Here is a 23,442-nt window from a genome sequence, read left to right on the forward strand (position 1 = left end):
TAATGAGAATGTGGAACAGGGATGACAGATAACCAAAAGGATCTTTCTTTGAACCTACATTTAAATTGTTATAGATCCCAGTTATAAATAAAATCTGGCCATATCATAATTAGTTTTACATAGGTGTCTATGTCCAACATAGTTTACTATCATTATAGCATATAAATGGATAACACAGTCTTATTAATCAGACAGATACATGGCTCTCTTCAAACCTAGATCTCTGAATGCAGGCCAAAATACACAGGAGTCTTGATTTTCATTTGATTTAACTATTTCTTCATTTATAGGACACATTTATCTTAAACTTTTATCAGTAGTATAGTATTTTGAAAGTAATTTACTTAAAGAAATAAAAGCTGTGACTTAGAAGAATCTAATTTTAAAACGAACCCTTGATATGTTATCAACCTGAGTTCCTTAGTTCAATTTCTATATAATTATGATAATCATTCTTCCCTAAATTAAAATCTAAGCTACTCATACACCAAAGAAAAGCCTGCCTAACTTGGCCTTTAGTATTTATTATTGAGCAATCATTCTGGGACTATTTTGAGGGTACTTAATATCTATAAACTTAAATTCCAAACTAAATTTCAGCATATGGGAAAATTCAGAAGCAATAAAACTAGAATTGATAAGATGATAAATCGTGTCAGAAAGTTTAATACTTCAAGCAAAATAGGAAGAAAAAGAAACATGGTTAACTATTACTGAATTCTCCACCTGAATATTCCATGGTCAACTTAAACACAACCCATTTGTAATGTCTTTTCCCCAAAATCATCTCTTCTTCTAGACTGGTCCACCAGTCAATCAATCCACCAGTCAATCAATCCACCAGTCAATCAATCAGACATCAGGAGTTGCCCTAAACTCTTCCCTTTATTTAAACTTCCACATCCAGTTGGCAAACTGTTCTTTGGAATATCTATTCTTTACTCTCTATCTCGACTGCTGCTGCCTTGAACAAAGCCCCCAGTATTTGCCTTTTTAACCATTTCAACTCCTCCTTCATGCTTGCACCATCCTAATCCATCCTGCATAATGCTAGCAGAATGAGCTTTCTTTCTATAAAGCTGATTTATTGTATTCCCTCTACAAAATATCCCTCTTCTGACAAGATAAAACCCAAATCTATCCTGCAAAGCCCTAGTCCATCCATCCAGCTTTATCTCTTGTAACCACTTTCACCCTACAGTCTATTTGAGCCACACAGAACTATCTGAAGAAGTTCAAACACACCATTAAGGTTTTACAATTTCATATTTTTTGCTGATAAGCGAACAAAAATTTGGTAGGAAAGAAGAGACTGTCTCAGGCAAACTTCTATTCACCTTTTAAGATTTTGTCTAAGCATCACTCCTTCAAGAAGCCTTTCCCCACGCTCTGCCTCAATCTCAAGCAAAATCAAGTAGGATCAACCCCTCCTTCATCTGCACCAGGGTATCCAGTGCAGTCTTCTTTCACATCACCTCTAACACTCCTGCACTCATTCATTTATACAACTGTCTGTCCTCATTAGACTGAGAACTTCCTGAAGGACAGGAGCTATGACATTTATCTTTCTATCTCTGTACTCAGTACTCTTCCTGGTACATAACTGGTGTTTCATAAGTTTTTGTGGCTTACTGAGCAGATTTTTAAAGTACCATTTCTTACTTACCAAACTGAAATTGCTGGTTGTCCATGAGGCGAATAGATGCAGGAGCACATCTCTGTTTTAAAAAGATTAAAAAAATGTGATACAAATTTAATACAGTAAAGAAGCTAGAGAGGTAGAAAATGAATGTCATCTTTCTGTATTTGAGATTAAGAGCTTAGTTCCTAAGGACACATACAGGAAAAAAAATGTTAACTTTTTATATAGTTTTATGACAACAAATAAAACATCAGTGGCTTCTATAAAGTACTTGGAGAGGAGAAATCTATGTACATAATATATATATACATGCACATGTTGCCAGATCTTTAATTTATCTGCAGCAAGATCTGCTTAATGCCTAGCAAAGACCTGTGGAAATACCTAAAGGAAATGTTAGGCCTCAAAGTAGATTATTTTAAAACAAAGTAGAAAACTTATAAACTAAAATCAATGCCTAGAGCATTATGCCACTGATGAACTATAATGGGTCACTGCGCTCTTATACTCTTTTGAAATGAGGAAGATGGTGGTGGCATTTTTGTGGGCCAAAACACTTTAAAAATTTAACTGAGATGTCTTCATAGATAAGGACTTGTTCTTTCTTTTCATTCCTTCTCATAATCCATTTTAAATAGAAAAACTATCAGACAATGTGCAGAATTCTAAGATCTTTGAAGGTTACTTGTATGAAAACAGCAACAAAACTTGAAGCATAACATTATGTATCTAAAATATCTAAAACTGCCCCATGTTATATTTATCTAGGCACACACCAAAAGCTGCAAGGAAAGAAAAATGAAGAAAGCAAATATTCAAATTAACTTTGTGATGCTACAACACTACCATACAAACGCTAGCAAGGTTTAAGTTAGCTACAGTTTTTCCAAAGAATTTAAGTGAGATTTACCCTAAATGGGATTTTTATATTCTATACAACTTTTTAACATGGTTAAACTTCCACCAAGAAGCGGCTTTCAAACCACAAAATTTTGACTGTCATAAACTTTTTAAACATTTATCTTCTGAATAACATTTATCAATAAAATCTTTATCAACACAATGTTGAGATTTATGAAAATAGAATCACTCAAAAGGACAAAACTTATAAATATATACCTTAACTGTGTGTTATAACATTTTTGCTATTATGTGCTTTTTTTAATTGAACAAATACTTAATTTTATAAAACCACTCATAATACATACTTTATTTTACCCAAGAAAATGACTGGTTAGATTCTTATTTTGAACACTGTATAATTTATTTCCTCATCTTTGATACTAAAGGTGAGATAGTACAATCTATATTTTTAAAAAGTCATTGCCAAATCTGAAGGACAATATTAGGTAATTTATATACTTAACGTAACAATAACCTATTGCCTTACATTTTATAGAATCCTATTGTGTATAAGCTGTTTTCATATGTCTTTATTTAATATAAGAAACAACTTTGTTGGAGTAGCAAAACTGGTATTATCCCCATTTTACAGATGAGGATGTAAGAACCAGAGAGACTAAAAGACATGCCTGAGGTCAGATGACTGTAAAACAGTAAAGACAGAACTAGGACCAAGATATCCTGACAGCTAGATGAACGATATTTCAAATACGCCACACAGCCTCAAAGAAAAAAAAAAATTAAAATCACAAAGGACACACACATACTTACACAAACAGAGCTTTCAAGTCACATTTGAAACAAAAATTACATGAAAACCATCTTACTTGCTATTTTGCAGTGTTAGTAAAAGTACATTTATAAAATAAAATTAAAAATCTACAACCTGAGTACTTTCAAACCTTGGTATAAACGTATCTTTGTAGTTGGGTTAATGCTTCTAAAAATATGACCAGTTTCCAAAATACTAAAGGAAAATCAATTTTCCTGAAACATTTTTATTAAAACAGGCACATCAACTTCAAATAAAACAAATAAAGCCTGAGTAGACCAAGTTTCTTTTCTTCATAAAATAAACAGCATATCACATAACGTAAGTATTTATATGTTTGGGCTTAAGCACACCAGTAAAATATGAGAAAGAATTCAGAGCCATTCTGTCATTATTAGAAAAAAAACTTTTAAATTCCTATCAACAACTCGTAAATTCCATCTCTTACTGCCACTCAGATTCTACTTCACCTGTATCTATAGCAGGTGTTATTAATGAAAACAACCCACATAAGCACACATATAACAGAAAATGGAAAAAAAGCATATTACATTTATAGTAAATTTCTAGTGGAATTCAATCTCTGAAACAACTAAAATACAATATGTAGGCCTTGATAAGATATTAGTTTGAAAGACTATCCACAAAATACATTTTGGGGACAACTGGAATAATTGATTATAGAATGAATACTAGATGGCATTAAGAAATCACTGCTGAACTGACATAGAGAACAAACTAGTGGTTATCAGCTGGAGTGGTGGGGTGGATATAGGGGTGGAGGTACAATCTATTGGGTGTAAGACAGGCTCAAGGATGTATTGTACAACACAGGGAATACAGCCAATATTTTGTAGTAACTATAAATGGAAAGTAGTCTTTAAAAATTGTACAAAAATTTGAAAATTAATTTAAAAAAAGAAAACCAGGGAAAAAGTACTGTTGATTTTCTTAGACATGATAATGGTATTGTGGCTATAAAAAAGAACACCTTAATTTTCAGAAGATATATACTGAAGTATTTGGAAGTCAAATGTCATAATGCAACTTAATTTCAAATGGTCAAGGAAAAATACACAAATATGTAAAACAAACAGCAAAAAGTTAGTAATTTTTGCATATACAAGATGAATATACAGGTGACCACTGTACTATTCTTTCAAAGTTTGTGTATGCTTAAAAGTTTCAAATAAAAGTTGAAAAAATAAGTGAGAAACTTGTTTCAGGGCACTTGCTACATACAGCAACTGATATTCAATTATATTGAATATGATTTTACCTTGACAGCTGAGTTATATAAACTAGTCAGTCATCCACTGTTCCTATTTATACTGAGGCAGAGTTGATGATTACATACTAATATATCGAAAAAAGAATTAAAAGCTATAGAAAGCTTTTTGTACCTAGATAATAAATATTAAATTCACTTTCAACACTGACTTTTAAAAATTATGAAAATCAAACCAACAGCTTTAGTAAGTCTCATGTTTTAATAGTGCCACATTTTTTAAAAAGTCAGTGAATGGAGTTTTTCAGTTATTGTCACAAGTAAATTCTCATAAGCAAAGCACAGCATCAAGATTGCTTTAGATTCTCCAGCAAATAATCTGTAAGTCACTATGCATCATTCTAAAAATACAAAGGAGGAAAAGTTTCTTAGAATTTTAAATCAGAAGTCATGACACCTAATTAAATAGGAGTCCTTACAATCAAAAAACCAAAACAATATTACTATTCTTAAAAAACATTCAAACTAGGTTACTATACTTACAGTTAAGATTAGGTTATATTTGAATGCTACTTTGGTAAGTAAAAAAAATTCAAAATAACTCCTTTAAAAGTTAAAGACATCACAAATTCTGAGAATTTGAGCTCTAAATTCAATCCCGTGCTATACAATTATGCTCTGCTAGAGTATTCCATAGATGAGGAAAGGGGAAAAGGGTCCTTGAGTTAAAGTGACCCCTGGTGGTAGGTGATCAGAAATAACCTGAGAGGGGATATTTTTACCTAGAAATTTTAATGGTGGGTTGATGATACATTCAGGGTATTTAAGGAACACTCAAACAAAAACTGCTTACTTGAAGTGGAGTTAATGAAATAACTGATTTTGTTTTTATTATGATAAATGCACTCTGACTAAAATCGCTTAGGTCACCTGCTTGTACTTTATACTTTAGTAAATAGTCTAAAAAAAATCATATGAGAAACTCATTATGGACTAATAAATAAATATCAATATCTTTGTTTTATCTGAGCAAAGAAGAAATAAATAAACCACAGTGACCTCAAAGCATGGGTATATGACTAACTAAGTCAAATTGCTGCCAATTTCTTCCCTTTAATGATGCTACAACCAGGAATTTACTTGAATACGTAACCTGAAAAATAAAAAACAACCACTCTAATTAGTCTTATAAGAAACACATCAAAAGATTTCTGAAAAATTTGTTTTTATGGAACTAAGTCATATTGCTTTCTTGTCACAGGGAAAACCAGAACTCGCACTTCAGATGAGACTTTGTTCGAGGAGGTATCTTAGTTTACTAGCTACTGGCGAAAGAAATTCAATATTAACATGTTTCATACATCTGCATGATTTCTTCTAACTTCATAAGGATAAACTATAAAATATAAGCACTGAGTGGCAGTCCTCCATCTCTGGTATCTTGGTTAAAAAATGAATAACCTTTGAATTGAAAAGGTTCGTTTTTTCAAGGAGTAAATCAAACTCAGTATAGACTCCGGAATGGCCCTAGTTCCTGAGCCTTAAAACTATTCTGGAGATAGTCAACTAACATACTGTATCAGAAGCTAATGCTTCAATACCAAACCCCTTGTATACAGCTATACAAAAATTTAAGCACAGAAAATTTTATCATGATATGCAGTATCTTTGGTGACAGAAGACAGAAACCATGTCTATTTAACTTACATAATATCAACTGCACTATGTCGGATATAAAGTTAAAAACATACTCTCCCACATAAAAAACACAATAAAATAATTGATATTAATTAATAAATTAATTTTAAAAGTTCAAAAAAAGGATATGTAAAAGAAGAGAATTCTGTTAAATACAAATTTCCAGGTATAAAAGCTTAAAATGTACACAGAATTAGTTCTTCCTCTAATAATAAATTGGAATTGACACCACAGATGAAATCATGCAATATTTAAGGCTACTGGTAAACTGGTTAATCCTATTATAAAGGATATACTGGCTTATAGCCAGGAATCTACACTGTAAACAAGAACTTTTTTAGCAAGAGAATTATCTCTTCGTTTTAAAGAATGAAACAAATACATAATACAGGGTAGATATTTCCCTCCACTTATGTTAAGGGAAGGGGCAAAAGTTAATGCCAAACAGTCTCCTGGTCAAAATGTACATTTTCAGTTTAGTAAAGGTGTAATGACTAGAGCATGTCTCATAACTGTCCTCAAGTCTGATATATTTTGCTGGATCACACAGTAAAGAATCCAATTAACCAAACATTTGGCTAGGTTATTCTCTCTGCTTCAGAGGGAGAAAAACATGACATCAAAAAATGATTTAAAATAACAATTCCATTTTCTATATGTAACAAATTATCTCCAAGAATTATCACTTAATATAAGTAAGTTTTAAATGTTTTACAATATAAGTGCTAAACCTAACTCTTTTCAATTTATTTGAACCCCTACAGGATAAATCAAGTTGAAAACAGAACAATTCAGAATTGAGATATAACAGTCTGAAGTGTCAGACATGAGCTATGTATATCTTCTGAAATTATGGTCTAAACTCACTAGAAAAAAATACCCTATCAGTTTAAAATTGTTTAAAATAAAAGTGATGGTAGGTAGAAAGGGCCATCCCTTGTCAAAAGAAAAAGCTGCCTTTTAATCTGTAATTCTAAAAACCTAGTTCTGATAGTGAGAAATACAGTTTTCAGAGGAATTTGTACTAATCCATGCCACAGACAGACAGTCAATGTTTCCTCATAATGGAACAAATTGGTCCTCTCTCAATACAACAAGGCATAACTCCTAAGTTTTTATTGGCAAATGGTGGGGGAAGATCCCAAACTTTGTAAATTGCCTTTGAACTTGTTTCAACACTCCATGTTCCCTTCAACCCTTGTAAAAACATACTTGCCATTTTAAAACAAACAATAAAAGAGAAAAATAAAATATTATATCTGACACTGATATTCTGATTAAAAAACACAATTTTCCCCCCTCTTGAGAAGCTACAGTAGGAAATCTACTCTCTGAGAAAATCTTAAAAGCCACTTACCCATCTACTGAGTAAAGCTGGAGATTCTACTGGACTGCCACTTATGAGATAGAATCACATTAATCTTCCACTAAATCTTCCTTTCTAGCTCCTCACAAGGCAGTGAAGTACTGAAAGAGGACAATTCCTCACATGGACAAAGATCAGATGAGTGACCTTAGTAGAATCCTTCTGCTGCCAGTATAAAGTTGCTTTATTTATTTCCTTCAGTAAGAATAGAGATAAAAATATACACAGAGCCCACTTAGCTATCTGTGAACCATCATGTCTGCTCCTTTCCAAAAGATACTCATCCAAAAGCAACTTGAGTCTGAAAATAGTGCAAAAATGGAAGTGCTATGAAATGACAGTGAGGAATTACAAGCAGCCAACTCATTACTCAGTCAAGAATTTGGCACAATCGTAAACCATGTACCATCTATTTTAATGGATCTTAATTTTCTTGCAATCAACTGAAATTCCAAATCACAAACTGAACAATGACTAGTGCCAAAACCTGATAATTTTCTCAATTTTTCTGCTTGAGAATACTGTTATAAAGCAGGGCAGCATATACAGTACCATTCTTGACACATGAGATTTGTATACTCTATAAACTAATATATAAATGTCCCTAAACATAATACATTTACCCATTTCCAGGAAAGGGAATGCCTCTCTATATGTGCAGTATAACAAGAGTAAAAAATGCAGGTTCCCCAAATAGTGGAATATTTCCAAATCCCAGTAACTATTCTTAGCAAGTGTTTCATTCATAAGAGCAACATTTGAGAATGAAATATTATCTATCTAGACTTTTCAATCAGTTTCAAGTAAGGCAAGTTTTCCAATTACATAGTATTTTTGTCTCTAAAAATTATCTACTACTAATTACAGAGAACCAAATTATTAAAACTATAGATTAGAAAGGAGCTTTCTTTTTGACCTGGTTTTTAACCACAGGGTGGCACTTTCTATCAATCATCACCTTTATTTATCCCAAGATATATATATTCAATATAGTTTTGTGTAGTGAATTTAGATTATGGTCATATTGTAAATATACAAAGAATTTTTAAAAAAACTTTTACTGATTTATGCAAAGATGAAGAAAAATGTTACCACCTGCCTTTCATTATCACAAGTAGCTCTTATCTGTTACTTTCTATCAGGAGCATATTAAATTGTAACAAAAACTGCAACAAATTGCACCAACTATTTATGTTTAAATTCAATATTTCCAATTTTAGTGAAATTATAAATTAAGGATTTTGACATATTTGTACACCATTTCTCATTAATGAAACCTAAGACAGATTTACATGTGAGCATTTTTAATGCAGAAAAGCAGATCGAGTACTCAGGAAAGCATAAAATATGTCTACTTCTATTCCAAAGATCATATAACAACACTTTTTAACAAGTCAGAGTTGGCCAAGATAGACGGAGTGTGTACTCATTAAGATCTTCTGTTAAAAATACATACAAATCAGACTAGTTTTATAAATTCTACAATTATTTTAAAAATCTAATTTGGCATTCATGTTTATTTTGCCATAAAAAAATGGAGGCAATAATGGTCAACTAAAAACATGCCATTCACAACTTGAACAAGAGGGACAATATAAACTGTATCTTTAATAATAAAGCTTTTCTTGGAGGGATATAGTCAAGCTTGACAAAGATGAAAAGTAAATAAAAATAAAAGTAGTTAACACAAAGAATGAACTACAATACAAATTGAAAACACTAGAATAAAAAATATCTCATTAAGGAAGATTTGAAATTAATCAGAAAATATCTATTTATGGAAAATATTTGCTTTTATTTTGATTTTTAATTGGTGAATTTATGGTTATTTTCTTAAAAAGAACAAAAAAAAACCCTGGTTTCCCATTCTTCTAGGAATGAATTCACAGGCAAAACCATAAGGCTCTTCAAGTACTTCTTTTGTTTCTTAATACCTGAGGTATCTTAAATTCAAAGTTACTTCCTTGGCCTTTAAGTGAAGGAAGGGTTTAGCAACAAGTTATCAGAACACACGTGAACTTTACTGCTTGGTGCTCAAATATTTACATCTAAAACTTATCTCCACTCCTTTACTCAATAATTCTACTTTTAAATATTACTGCCATCTCGTTATTTTAGCAAACATAGCATAATACTAGGTCCTTAGCCGTAACATAATATCCTCAAAGTTCAAGTGAATTAGGAGCTCTTAAGGATTTCAACATCACTTCTGCGTTAACACCACCAAAGTAACCTGTCACAAGTTCAAGAATGTTCATTCCATGACTATACGTGTCTTTTAAAACTCTTCCCTTTACCTAGGAGTAAGACAACCAAGATTAAGGAGCCTATGACTAAATCTTGATGAGGGGAAAAAGCAATCTAATGATAAGTAACTGAAGCTACTTGGAAATTATAAAAATTACCCTTCTCAACTGTTAGATTAGGTGATCATATAGTTGGACTTCTTAAAAGTGAGAAACTGTAAGAAAGAATGAGTGTCTCAGAAGGCAAAACTGAGTGTATGGAATAAAGAGCACTGGAAATGGTAAATATGTGGGTAAATATAACATTTTTTTTTACTCATTTTATATATTTTTAAAACATTAATAGTGGTTTGGTTCTCTTGGAATGGTATGAAGATAAGACTCAGTACCTTACAAAGTTCGCAATGAAACAGAGTACTTGCTAGATACCACTCTTTTTCCTTATCAGATCCTCCCTCCACCCTACTCTGAATACCCAGAAGCTGACCTATATGGGTCACATCAGAAAGCTCCCTTGCACTCAAGATTCAAATTGGGTATAGCTGATGGGAAGTATTAAAGAACTCTGAGTTTGGAGAAAGCAAGAAGAGAGAGGCTGGAGTATATTCCCTTGACTTCCTCCCTGCTGGGAAATGTTGAAATAAGAATTTTTTCACAAACCATTATAGTTTAAACAACGAACCAAATGTCTAAAGAAACGCAAGAACTCCCACACTGATACACACAACTAACGAAGAAATAAAATTACTTGGCATTATTTAGTCTTTTTAAAACCTTTGACAATATATCCCTTTTTTTAAAGAAAGGGAAAGTGGGAATTCTTCTTAGCTTATATCTAAATATCTTGTATTATGTTATACTATATTATATTACTTACTTTAAGATATAGCTAAGGAAATATTAAAAAACAAGTAAGGCCTAGTAGCAGCACATTCTAAAAACTGATAAAGTTTGATTACTTATATTTAATTTCTGTATTTTGGGGCCATTAATATTCAGCCAATTATTTTAATTTCAATAAATATCTTAAGAAAAATGCAATATTACTGCAATTAATCACAAAATATCTTACCCAAAAATAACTTAAGAAAACATTCAATAAAAGGCAGAGACATTTGAAGCCATCAACTCAGGTACATACCTTACCTTGTCTTAAAATTGTACAGCATTCTTTAAACCAAGAAATAGGTGTATAATTACTCAAAGAAATAGCAACTGAACTTAAAGGATGATTTTACAACATTACCTTTTCATATAGAACTGGGTAAAAATCACAAATATAACACAACTAAATATGAAGATTATATGTGACATATCAAAATCAATTATGCAGCAGAATTTTTAAAATATAAATATATATGGGTGCGTTTTTGTTTTTGTTTTTACCTGTTTTGCAATTTCTCTTAAACAGGCTACTCCTCGTTCAAAATTAGGGAAAGCTACTGAGCCATACTTTTGGTATTCAGGGATTGGTCTGATTTTTATTGTAGCTTCTGTTATCACACCAAGAGTTCCTGAAAAAGAAGGGGGAATAATCCAATATATCACATGCCAATTTTCTAAATCATATTTAAATCTACTTTATCTATTTATTCTACTAATTTATTCTATTAATCGTATTTAAATCTATTTAATCTATTCTATGTGGGGAATAATGGCTACTCAAGTCCTTCTAGAAAAACATCTAAGCAAATTTTATAATTTCTAAAAAAAGTTTTTGGAATACATTTTTCTTAGTTATGTATAAATTTTTAAAAACATTTTTAAGGTAAACTTTCTCCAAAGAGGTTAATTTAAATAGTTTTTAAAGTATTACAACTTATTAAAATTTAAATCTGAAAAACAACAGGTTTTTATATCTCATATGCATTCAAACAAAAGTATATTTTGATAGTTGAACCTATTTTTACTATGACAACAATTTATTGGGGCAAAAAGAATCTAATTTTCTATGAGAATTTAAGTTGACAGAAGAAATTTAGAGAGACTATTACACTTTGCCTTTTTTCCTAAGAATTCATACGAAGAAAAGATAAAGGCAATATTAAGATGCCCTTAGAAGAAAAAAAAAAACATATTTCAGAGACAAAATAGTTATAAATAGCTAACAGAAGAGGACCATCAATGAAACAAATGTCCTTTTCTTTCTTACATGGAGGAGTGGAGGACAAATCAGAGAGGAAAAATGCAAGTTAAATATAACTACATGATCTAAATAGCTACACTAAAATATTTGAAGAGACATGGTTAAAACTAATTGCATTCAAGAAGCCAAGCTTTCAAAATCAGTGCTTTCTAATGTACAAATGATATGAATTATTATTAATACTATTAAGTAAATTTTCTTAGAATCATGAAAAAAAGAATGAAAGGGAAATACAAAATTATAGAACTTAATTACAATACTAGAAATAAGTTAAAAGTATCACAAAAATCAATGCTTCCAATAAATTTATAATATACCTAAAATAAAATGTTAATATATAATACTGTAGAAGATTAAAAACTACGAGTCCACAAAGAGTAAACTACATTATATCACAATATGTTTGTCAGATATACAAATGATTTCCTACTTAGATAGCAAATACAACCTATTATGATTTGTAAAATCACAAAAGCTCTGCAAAGTTGGCCTGACTAATATTTGAATAAAAAGATAGATATATCTTGTACATTTTAAAAGACAGTAAGAGTGACTAGACTTTCTCTTTTATTTTAGCATCTTTATTGAGATATAATTCACAGACAATAAAATTCACCTATTTAAAATGTAAAATTCAATGGCTTTAAACTATTTACAGATATATGCAACTATCACTACTATCTAAGTTTACAACATTTTCATCACCCCAAAAAATAAATCCCATATCCATTTTCCCCACACACACCTCAGCCCTAGACAAACACCAGTATACTTTCTCTCCAGAAATTTGCCTATTCCGAGCATTTCATATAAATAGAATCTTACAATATGTGGCCTTTTGTGACTGGCTACTTTCATTTAAATGTTTTCAAGGTTCATCCATGTTGTAGCATGCACTAAGTACTTCATTCCTTTTAATTGCTGGATATTATTCCATTGTATGGTATGGACATTTGGGTTTCTACTTTTTTTTTTTTTTAAACTCAATTACCAGCTTGTTATAAAAGGAAACAACTCAGGAACAATCAAACAGAAGAGATGCACAGAACAAAGTATGGGGGAAAAGGTGCGGAGTTCCCAAGCCCTCTCCAGATACACCACCCTCCCAGCACTTCCATGTGTTTACCAACCCAGTAGTCCTCTGAAACTCATAATTTAGGGATTTTTATGGAGGCTTCATTACACAGGCATGATGACTAAACCACAGATATGGGTGACTAATTCAACTTCCAGCTGCTCCTCTCCTCTCCTCTCCTCTCCTCTCCTCTCCTCTCCCCTCCCCTCCCTAGAGGTCAGGGGGTGAGGCTGAAAGTTCCACAGGTTTCCATATTTTGGCTACTATGAATAATGCTACTACAAATATAGGTGTAAAAGTTTGTATGTAGATATATGTCTTCCTTTCCCTTGGATAGATACACAAACTTTCTTAATTTCAAAAAACCTTTGACCCTATTCCATGTAACACTCTACCTCAGCTACCTTTCCTGAAACTAAGTTCTAGGCAAGGGCAGCTAAGAGGTGAGGAGGGGCTCACTTCTTGCACCCAGCCTAAATTGGTGGGACAGAGACTCTACTCTGAGTGATGCACTAAGCCTATGGTCCCAACCCTTTGCCCTGGCTTGTAAAGGGCTGGTATCTTGCCAGGAGAAGCAAACCAAGACCTACTTTCCTTCCTCCTTCTCCCCAGCACTTAGTTTCTAAAGTACGGGTGTCCTCAGAGAAAAACATGCCACTGTCCCCACACCCACCTCCACAGCCTTAGCTCAGAGATTTTGCCAGAGGAAGAAATAAGCCATAAAACAGCTCCCAATCTTTTTTTCGAAGATTACTTTCAACAGAGCATGAAGAAGTTCAAGAAGTTTCAAGAATACTCTTGAAAACAGTGGAGGATGTGGTAAAAGGTAATTGGGAAGACATAGATAAATTTATTGGAGATATAGGCAAAATTCCAGGCCAGCTGTTTGCCTGGTAGAAACCTGGGGATACTGGAAGTCCTAGGTACAGCGACCAGGCAAGAGAAAAACATAAGAGGCATAAAAACTGGAAAGGAAGAAGTAAAACTGTCTCTATTTGTAGATGACATGATTTTATATATGGCTGGCTATACCATGCCATTTTATATAAGAGATAAACATCTGCAAATTCTGTTATCTGCAGGGGTTTCTGGAAGCAATTCCCTGCAGATACTGAGGAACAACTGTACAGAAAACCCTAAAGAGTCAACCAAAAAACTATTCAAACTAATCAGCAAATTCAGTACAGTTGCAGGATACAAAATTAACATACAAAAATCAGAAGCGTTTCTATACATTAACAGTGAATTTTCTGAAAGAGAGATAAAGAAATTAATCCCATTTACAAGAGCATCAAAAGCAATAAAATACTTAGGAATAAATTTAACCAGGGAGGTAAAAGATCTCTACTCTGAAAACTAAGACACTGATGGGAAAAAAAAAAAAAAATTGGGGCTTCCCTGGTGGAGTAGTGGTTGAGAGTCCGCCTGCTGATGCAGGGGACACGGGTTCGTGCCCCGGTCTGGGAAGATCCCACATGCCGCGGAGCAGCTGGGCCCACGAGCCATGGCTGCTGAGCCTGCGCGTCCGGAGCCTGTGCTCCACAACGGGAGAGGCCACAACAGTGAGAGGCCCGCCTACCGCAAAAAAAAAAAAAAAAAAAATTGAAGAAGACACAAGTAAATGGAAAGGTGTCCTGTGTTCATTCATGGGTTGAAAAAATTAGTATTGTTAAAATGTCAGTACTACCAAAAGACATCTACAGACTCAATGCAATTCCCATCAAGATTCCAATGGCATTTTTTACAGAAAAACAAACAAACAAAAAAACACTCCTAAAACTTATATGGAACCACAAAAGACTCCAAATAGCCAAAGAAATTCTGAGAAAGAAGAACATAGCAGGAGGCATCACACTTACTGATTTCAAGCTATACTCTAAAGCTATAGTAAAGAGTATGGTACTGGAATAAAAACAAACAGATCAATGGAACAGAATTAAGAGCCCAGAAATAAACCCAAGCGTATACAGTCATATAATATTTGACAAAGGAGCTGATAGTACTCAAAGGAGAAAACACAGTCTCTTTAATAAATGGTGCTGGGAAAACTGGACATTGACATGTAAAAGAATGAAACCTGACCCCTATCTTACACCACTCAAAAAAATTAACTCAAATGTTTAAAGGCTTGTATGTAAGATCTGAAACCATGAAGCTCCCAGAAGAAAACATAGGGGAAAAGCTCCCTGAAATATGTATTGGTAATGATTTTTTGGAAATCACACCTAAAGCACAAGCAACAAAATAAAAAACAAATAAGTGGGACTACATCAAACTGAAAAGATTCTTTCTGCACAGCAAAAGAAACCATAAACAAAGTAAAAAGACAACCTACAGAATTGGAAAAAATATATGCAAACTATGTATCTGATAAGAAGTTAATATCTAAAATATATAAAGAACTCATACAACTCAACAGCAAAAAACAAATAATTCAATTAAAAAAACAGGCAAAGGACCTGAATAGACATTTTTCCAAAGAAGAAATACAAATGGCCAACAGGTACATGGAAAGATGTTCAACATCACTAGGGGAAAGCAAATTGAAACCACAAAGAGATATCACCTCACACCTTCCAGAATGGCCATTATCAAAAAGATAAGAAATAACAAACACTGGCATGGATATGGAGAAAAGGGAACCCTTGTGCACTGTTGGTAGGATTATAAATCGGTGCAGCCACTATGGAAAACAGTATGAAGGTTCCTAAAAAAATTAAACATGAACTACCATATGATCCAACTACCATATGATCCAGCAATTCCACTTCTGGGAATATATCTGAAAGAAACAAAAACACTAACTCAGAAAGATATTTGCACCCCCCCATGTTCATAGCAGCATTATTTACAATAGCCAAAGTGTTCATCAATGAATGAATGGATAAAGAAGTTGTGGTATATATATACAATGCAGTATTATTCAGGCATAAAAAAATGAGGAAATCCCACCATTTGTGACAACATGGATAGACCTTGAAGGCATTATGTAAGTTAAATAAGTCAGATAGAGGAAGACAAGTATTATTTCACTTTTATGTGGAAGCTAATAAAAATAAACAAACAATAAAAATACACCAAACTCACAGAAAAAGACATCAGATTTGTGGTTACCAAAGGCAGAGGGTAGGGGGAGGAAGGTGGTCAAAAGGTACAAACTTTCAGTTATAAGATAAATAAGTATCAGGGATATAATGTACAACATGATGACTACTGTTAACGCTGCTGTATGATACACAAGAAAGTTGTTAAGAGAGTAGATCCTCAGAGTTCTCATCACAAGAAGAAATTTTTTTTCATTTTTTTTTATTGTATCTATATGAGATGATGGATGTTAACTAATCTATTGTGGTCATCATTTCACAATATATGTAAATCAAACCATCATGCTGTACACCTTAAACTTATACAGGGATGTATGTCAATTATTGCTCAATAAAACTAGGGTAGCAGGGAACAGTGGGGAGGACCCCTCCTAAGCTCACAAAAAATCTCAAACAATAACCCTAGGAACTATCCTTTCTAAGGGATACATTTTAAACAGGTGAATTTTATGGTATGTAAATTATATCTCAATAAAACAAAGGAAACTTCAGAGTTATCTTCTTAAACAATGAGCTATGAGCCATACATTTTAGAAATAGGGGTATTTTTAGAAACAGGTATCTTAGGCTACAGAAAGTCTAAACGAACTCTAAACCTTTGCCAGAAAGAGGCATAAGGCTGACAGACTATGCTGCCTTCTCAGCCACCAACACAGAATTATCTATTACACCTATTCTTTCTTACCAAGACAAGTAGTATCACTTTAATTTTTAAAGTTGCTAATTCTTCTGCCACTATACTGACGCCATCCCTAAGCTTATTTGTAATTTTTTCTACTCTTTTCAACATTTTTCAAAGTTCCTGGTAGTCTTAGAATTAACACCTCATGCTGAAAGTTGTTTCTACAAACAAACTGAAATTTGTCAGGCATAGCTCCTAAAGGCATGAATCATCTTTTCTATTTATTCTAATCTCTCCGCAGACTACAGAAAACTTTAATAAATACTTGTTCAAACTCAAAAGTCACCAGGTTGAAATTCATTAAGGAAAAGAAAGTTGGGGGTTGGGAGTGGGAGGGAGGTCCAAGAGGAAGGGGATATATGTATACATATAGCTGATTCACTTCATTGTACAGCAGAAACTAATACAACATTGTAAAGCAATTTTTCTCCAATAAAAAAGTAAATAAATAAATAAACTCAAGCAGGAAAACTGTGAAAAGAAGGTTAGTATAAACCTTGCTTTTAGACAGGAAAATTTCTCTATTTAAAATTAAACTCCAGGGACATCCCTGGTGGCTCAGTGGTTAAGAATCTGCCTGCCAAGGCAGCGGACAAGGGTTCGAGCCCTGGTCCGGGAAGATACCACATGTCACGGAGCAACTAAGCCCGCGTGCCCCAAATACTGAGCCTGTGCTTTAGAGCCCACAAGCCACAACTACTGAGCCCATGTGCCACAACTACTGAAGCCTGTGTGCCTAGAACCCATGCTCTACCACAAGAGAAGCCACCGCAAGGAGAAGCCCGCGCACCACAACGAAGAGTAGCCCCCACTCACCGTAACTAGAGAAAGCCCACGCGCAGCAAGGAAGAACCAATGCAGCCAAAAATAAATAAGTAAAGTTTGAAAAAAATTTAAAAAAAAAGAATCTTTAAAAAAAATAAAATAAAAAATAAATAAAATTAAACTCCAAGTTCCTGACTTTTTGTGAAATATTTATTTACATCTCAGAAATAAAGCCATTTGAAAATATTTCTATAAATTACTGCATATAATATAACCTAAATATAATCCAAAGAAAAAATCAGAAACCATTTAAAAGCCAATCAATGAGGGTCTGCTTAAATAGAACAGAGTACATACCAATGGAATATCAGGTAGCTGCCAAAAAGAATGAAGTGGTTCTAAATGTGATGATTTGAAGTGAGCATTATAAAATTAAGTATAAATCAAAGAGTAGTAAACTCCCATTTCTGTTTTTAAAAACACATACATATACGCTTATAAATAGCAATAGTGTTTACTCTGGGCAAGGGAGATGCCTAAAAGACAGGGATAGAAGGCAGATTTTTCCCTATACATCTTTTGTACCTTTTGAATTTTGTACATGTATGTACATATTTTAACTTTGTACATGTAATTACTTACTCAAAAAGTTTATTTAAAAATATATATGTATAGGGCTTCCCTGGTGGCGCAGTGGTTGGGAGTCCGCCTGCCGATGCGGGGGACACGGGTTCGTGCCCCGGTCTGGGAGGATCCCACATGCCGCGGAGCGGCTGGGCCCGTGAGCCATGGCCGCTGAGCCTGCGCGTCCGGAGCCTGTGCTCTGCAGCGGGAGAGGCCACAACAGTGAGAGGCCCGCACACCGCAAAAAAAAAAAAAATATATATATATATATATATGTATAAAACATTGGCAAATTTTCCTTAAAATTCTAAGTCTACACCCAAATTCTAAGGTACTAGTAAGAAGTGACCACGCCTTAAATTTCTGTACACCCATATTGCCTCATACGTATAGCATGCATTCTAAAGTGGTAAAACCCACCATAACACTATAAGTAAGGTTAAAAAATAAAAATTAGTAAAATGAGGCTTTGCATTGTTGCAAGGTTAATGAAATGACCAAGGCTAGTCTGTGCAACTATCCAGCTATGAGTTCTGCAGCAGGGGTTAGGGGTTGGGGGGGGGTCCCCACTGTAAAAGAAAACTCCATCCAAGTCTCAAATGCAGTCTGGCACTAGGCAGTTCTTCCATCCAGACTTATATTCAAATTAATCCAATCATAAATGTTTACATCTAAATTCACTTCATTGAAAGGCTCACTTCTGTTGGGCTTTATTATATTTATTGATTCTTTTGCTCTGAGAATTTTATGTCAGTGGAGTGATATAAAACTACTTAGATTACTTATCACTTGATTATATGCACATTATACCAATATTTTATATCCACTTTATATAATTGTTTGTAAACAACTCCATGGCAATGTGACATCCTAGAGGCTCATATGTCATTCACTTTCTGTTTCAATAAAAATATGTTACTGTAAATTTTAGAATTTTCTGTTTTATAATTTCAAATATAGTGCTCTTAAGAAAACTGAAAGCTTCAACTACTAGCTAATACAAAATGCAAGTATTTGCTTGACGTAAATAAAATCTTTCATAATTTGAAAATATACGTTCAGGTGACCTCAGGACTGAGAAGAAAGGTAATCATTTGATTCTGAATCTTCTCTCTCCCTCTACCCTCCTCCCCCCAAACATGAAAATCAACAAGGAAAACAAATAAAACCACACAGGACATACACTTTAGTATTAAAAGGAGACAAGAAAACACTATGACTTTCTAATTACCCATAAGTAGAGATAAAAAGAAAAAACTCCAACAGACCTTCTACAGCCTTCCAGCTGCTACAAGCTTATAAGGGCAGAAAATGAGTAAGGGGGGGGGGGGGCGTTTAGAAGGCTCCCTAAGAAAGAGTAGAGGGTAGCAGAGGACTTAAAGTAAGCAGAGACAAAATCAACCCCAGAAAGCAAAAGTGCAACAATAAACTCCAAATACTGTATAAGACTTGGTAATCCATAACCCTGGCTATGAGGAGGGGTTTGAAAATGGAAGTAACCAGAAATGACACCCTTGGAGAAGTAAGGGAAGTATCTTCAAAGAAGCAACAAATTAGAGGAGTGTGGTACTCCTTGGAGACAAGGCAGTGGAGGGAAAGAATAAAATTAGGAGGAAAATTAAAGATCTGATAGAAATGAAAGAGAAACAGGACATGTCATGGCTTCTCCCACCAAAAACACCATGATCTATAAAGCAAATAGCACAAAAGAGGGTAGAAGTGACAGAACAGAACACTCTCAAACTAGGAACCCTTTCCAAGTAATAACAGGAACAGAAAAAAGCAGACCAAATCCATACAAAACTACTGCAAAACATCAGAAAATGGAAATAATAGCTTTTCTTCTGATGAAAAGTATCCCCCACAAAACCAACCATGATCCTGAAGAAAACTGTAAACACAGCATTTCAAACTCAATTAAACACTGTCAAACAAGCATTTGGGGATACGAAAAAATAGCTGAATTAGAAACATAAACACTAAAAACATAAATGGACAAAAAACAAGATAAAATGAAATAAACGATGACCAAACTCAGGGAAGAAATAGAACAACAAAACATAAAAAAAATGAAGGCTGGGTTACAAGGTATCCAAAGGAGAAGAGAGAATAGATTCAAATGAAAACTTAATACAGGGCATTGAAGAAAAGCCAGAAAATAACCAAGAAAATTAAAATAAAATACAGAAGTTGAGAAAAAAAGAGAAATCATGGATGAAATGGAAAATACGCAAAGAAAGTCAGACAAATGTATAACTTGTGTCCCTGAAGAAGAAAAATCAAAACAGCAGGGGGAACGGAATCTAAAACCCTAATATTTAACTCTACAATCCAAAGAAAAACTTTACAGAAATAAAAGAAGACCAGCATATACACAGAGAAAGGGTCCACTGACCAGAGCAAAATGACCCACAACAATCAACTCTCAGTTGTAAAAGTAAACTTTAATGATAAAGAAAAAAAATCCTCACTGCCTCCAGGCAAAAAGTCAAGAGAATTGGCATTAGATTTCTTTAAAACAACATATAAAACCAAAGCAACAGTGGAATAGTATTTTCAAAAAACAAGGGAAAAAAGTGTGACCCATGAATATTAAAGCCACTCAAGCTGTCCTGCAGGTATCAAGGTCATAGAAAAGTAGTTTAGAACATTCCAGAACTCATGGGATATACGAATATGTCTTTCCTGAGGAATCTACTAAAGGATGAGCTTTATTTAACCAAAAGATGAAGTAAAACTACACAGAAGGACTGATAGTGAGCTTTTCATCTATTTCATTTTAGAGCAAAGGCTAAAACAAGGGTGGGTAACGAGTTTAAAAAAAAAACCATACTTTTAGCCATTTATCAAATAAAAGAGCAAATCATTATAAGTTACTAGCAAATTCCACATATAGGAAAAGAATATAAAACATTTCAAATGCTTTATTTATTACAGTTTTCATTAATTCATCATGATACTATAACATCTAAAACGGGAGGAACCTGCTTGTCAAAATAATCATTATGAAAAATTCATAACACAAAACAAGATAAAAACATTAAACTTAACTTGGCTAACCACATGTGGAACTTAGCAGGATGGGGGAAAATAGGTTTTTTTATAATGGTGATGCTTTCAAGGTTGTCATCAAATGATTTAACTATAGCAAAAGAAAGTACTTTCTAAAGCTCAAGGAAAAGTTTATGATTCATATTTAAGGCAGGAGGTTATTATTTAGATAGTTCAAAACAGCAGAGAAAATACATATTATAAAAGAATATGATTTCACATAAATTTACTCTCTCAGTCATGCTGTCTCCTGGACTATATTAAGATTACTCTATATCCACATACATACAGAAATGGGGATTAGGGACCATAAATATACTTATAAAGATCACTGATGCCAAAATAATAAACAGCCACAACAGTTTAACATTTGTTGAGTACTTACTACGCGCTTATAAACTGTTTAGCATAATTTCGTTTGACCCTCTCGAAAAGCTTTTGAATATAGATACTTTTATTATCCCCATTTTACAGCTGAGGACATAGGGCATAGAGAACTACCTAATTTACACAGTCACAGAAATATAAGTGGTAAAACCAGGATTGAAATCCAGATCTGAAAGATTTCAAGGTTCATGCTCTTAAATCAGTATGGCATTTTGCATGGATATTTATAATAAAATCTCATTTAAATATAGTAACTTACCCTTGTATATGTTTCTAATAAACTGTATTTCTTTGCTTACTTTATTATGACAATGAGTTTGCCTTCCTTAAATTCGTACAAAAATTTACTATTGAAGGAGGTAGTCCAGTCTTTTGGATAAAGTTCAAACTATTATAAAAGGGATAAAAGACCAAATTATCTCTCCAGCCATCCTGTAACACTTACTACTCCACACCCTGACCTGCTGTCAACTCCACTCTACAATTAAATCTTAAGTTCCAGTCACACTGAAAAACTGGCACCTTCACGAGGCAGACACAGCTCTTTCTCACTTTTAAGCCTGTTCACATGCAGTTAGTTCTCTGTGTAGGGCAACTCCCTCCCCACCTTATTCTCTCAACTCTGCCTAGAATTATTTTCTCATTATCATCCTTGAAGGACCTCTTTAGGCACAATCCCTCTGCGGAAGTCTTCCTAAGCACCCATCAACATGACTTTTGTCTGTATTTCTCCTTCATTTACTTCTATCATAGAATTTATCTTATTCAATTTTAATGGTCAGTTATTACCTGTGTCCTTGGGTGTGCCACCACAGTACCTAGCAACCAGAATTTTTTAAACGCTAACTGATGGGAGAAAAAAAATGTTTGATGTAGCTACTTGAAAAGATAATTTACAGAGTTGACTCCAACTATGTATATACCAATAGTAAAATTAATAATTATCAGTTTTAATACCTATTTGTTATTCAATTTGACATTTGACTGGAAAAAGTTATATTCTTTCAGTTAACTCTTGGATGATGCATTAATACAAGAAGTTCCAAAATAATATTTTTTAGAGAACTATATTATTTTAAAGGAATTTAATATTTTATTTTTCTCATTAAAAGTGTAGTTCTGTTTTTCCACAGAAGAGTACACTGATCAGAAAAGGAATGAGAGTAAATGGTGAAACACCTTGACAGAGGTTTGTCACTAATTATCATGAAAAATATCTAAGCTATACCACTGGTCATCAATTTAAAAGTTGACCTCTAGTACATCACTAAGACACATAATTTATTTTTTCCTTGATGTTACCATCAAAAGTTAGAATTTATGCCCTAACATCCTAGTTTATCATAAATGCACTTTTATCCATGAATATAGCTAGATGTTTTGAAAATCTTTTGACAGATTGCACCACCTTCTGACTTAGTAGTGAGTTCCTCTGGTAACTTGGAAACACTTTCATTTCTCTGAATTTAAGGGATAACTATCCCTCTCTACCATGCTAAGAATTGAAAAATATGCCCACCTTCACCTTATCCATAAAATTCACAGTGCCTACATAATAGTTAGTTTGCAAACTAGAAGGAAGGTTAGTGTTTTTTTCCCCCTCATAGGTACAGAAATTAAATGTTTTGCATAAGATGAAGAACTACATTCTAATCTACCCAGCATTAAGTAACCAAGCAAAGGAGATGACTCAAGTAGTGAAAAAATAAAAGACCAATGTAAGTTTTCAAAGATATGTGAATCAACAGAATTT

At 33.4% G+C, this 23,442-nt stretch overlaps 1 protein-coding gene across 1 annotated transcript in view; it reads right to left on the minus strand.

Annotated features, from left to right (window-relative positions):
* AGPS (alkylglycerone phosphate synthase) overlaps positions 1-23,442 on the minus strand; it is a 137,637-nt gene that overhangs the window by 47,637 nt on the left and 66,558 nt on the right. The window contains exons 11-12 of the mRNA XM_082658479.1: positions 11,242-11,369; positions 1,667-1,718 (exon numbers count right to left, since the gene is read on the minus strand). Of these exons, the coding sequence (XP_082514605.1) occupies positions 1,667-1,718; positions 11,242-11,369 (180 nt within the window). The remainder of the gene's footprint in view (positions 1-1,666; positions 1,719-11,241; positions 11,370-23,442) is intronic.

Source organism: Grampus griseus (genome assembly GCF_964374135.1).
Source record: "Grampus griseus genome assembly, chromosome: 7".
Taxonomy (NCBI): domain Eukaryota; kingdom Metazoa; phylum Chordata; class Mammalia; order Artiodactyla; family Delphinidae; genus Grampus; species Grampus griseus.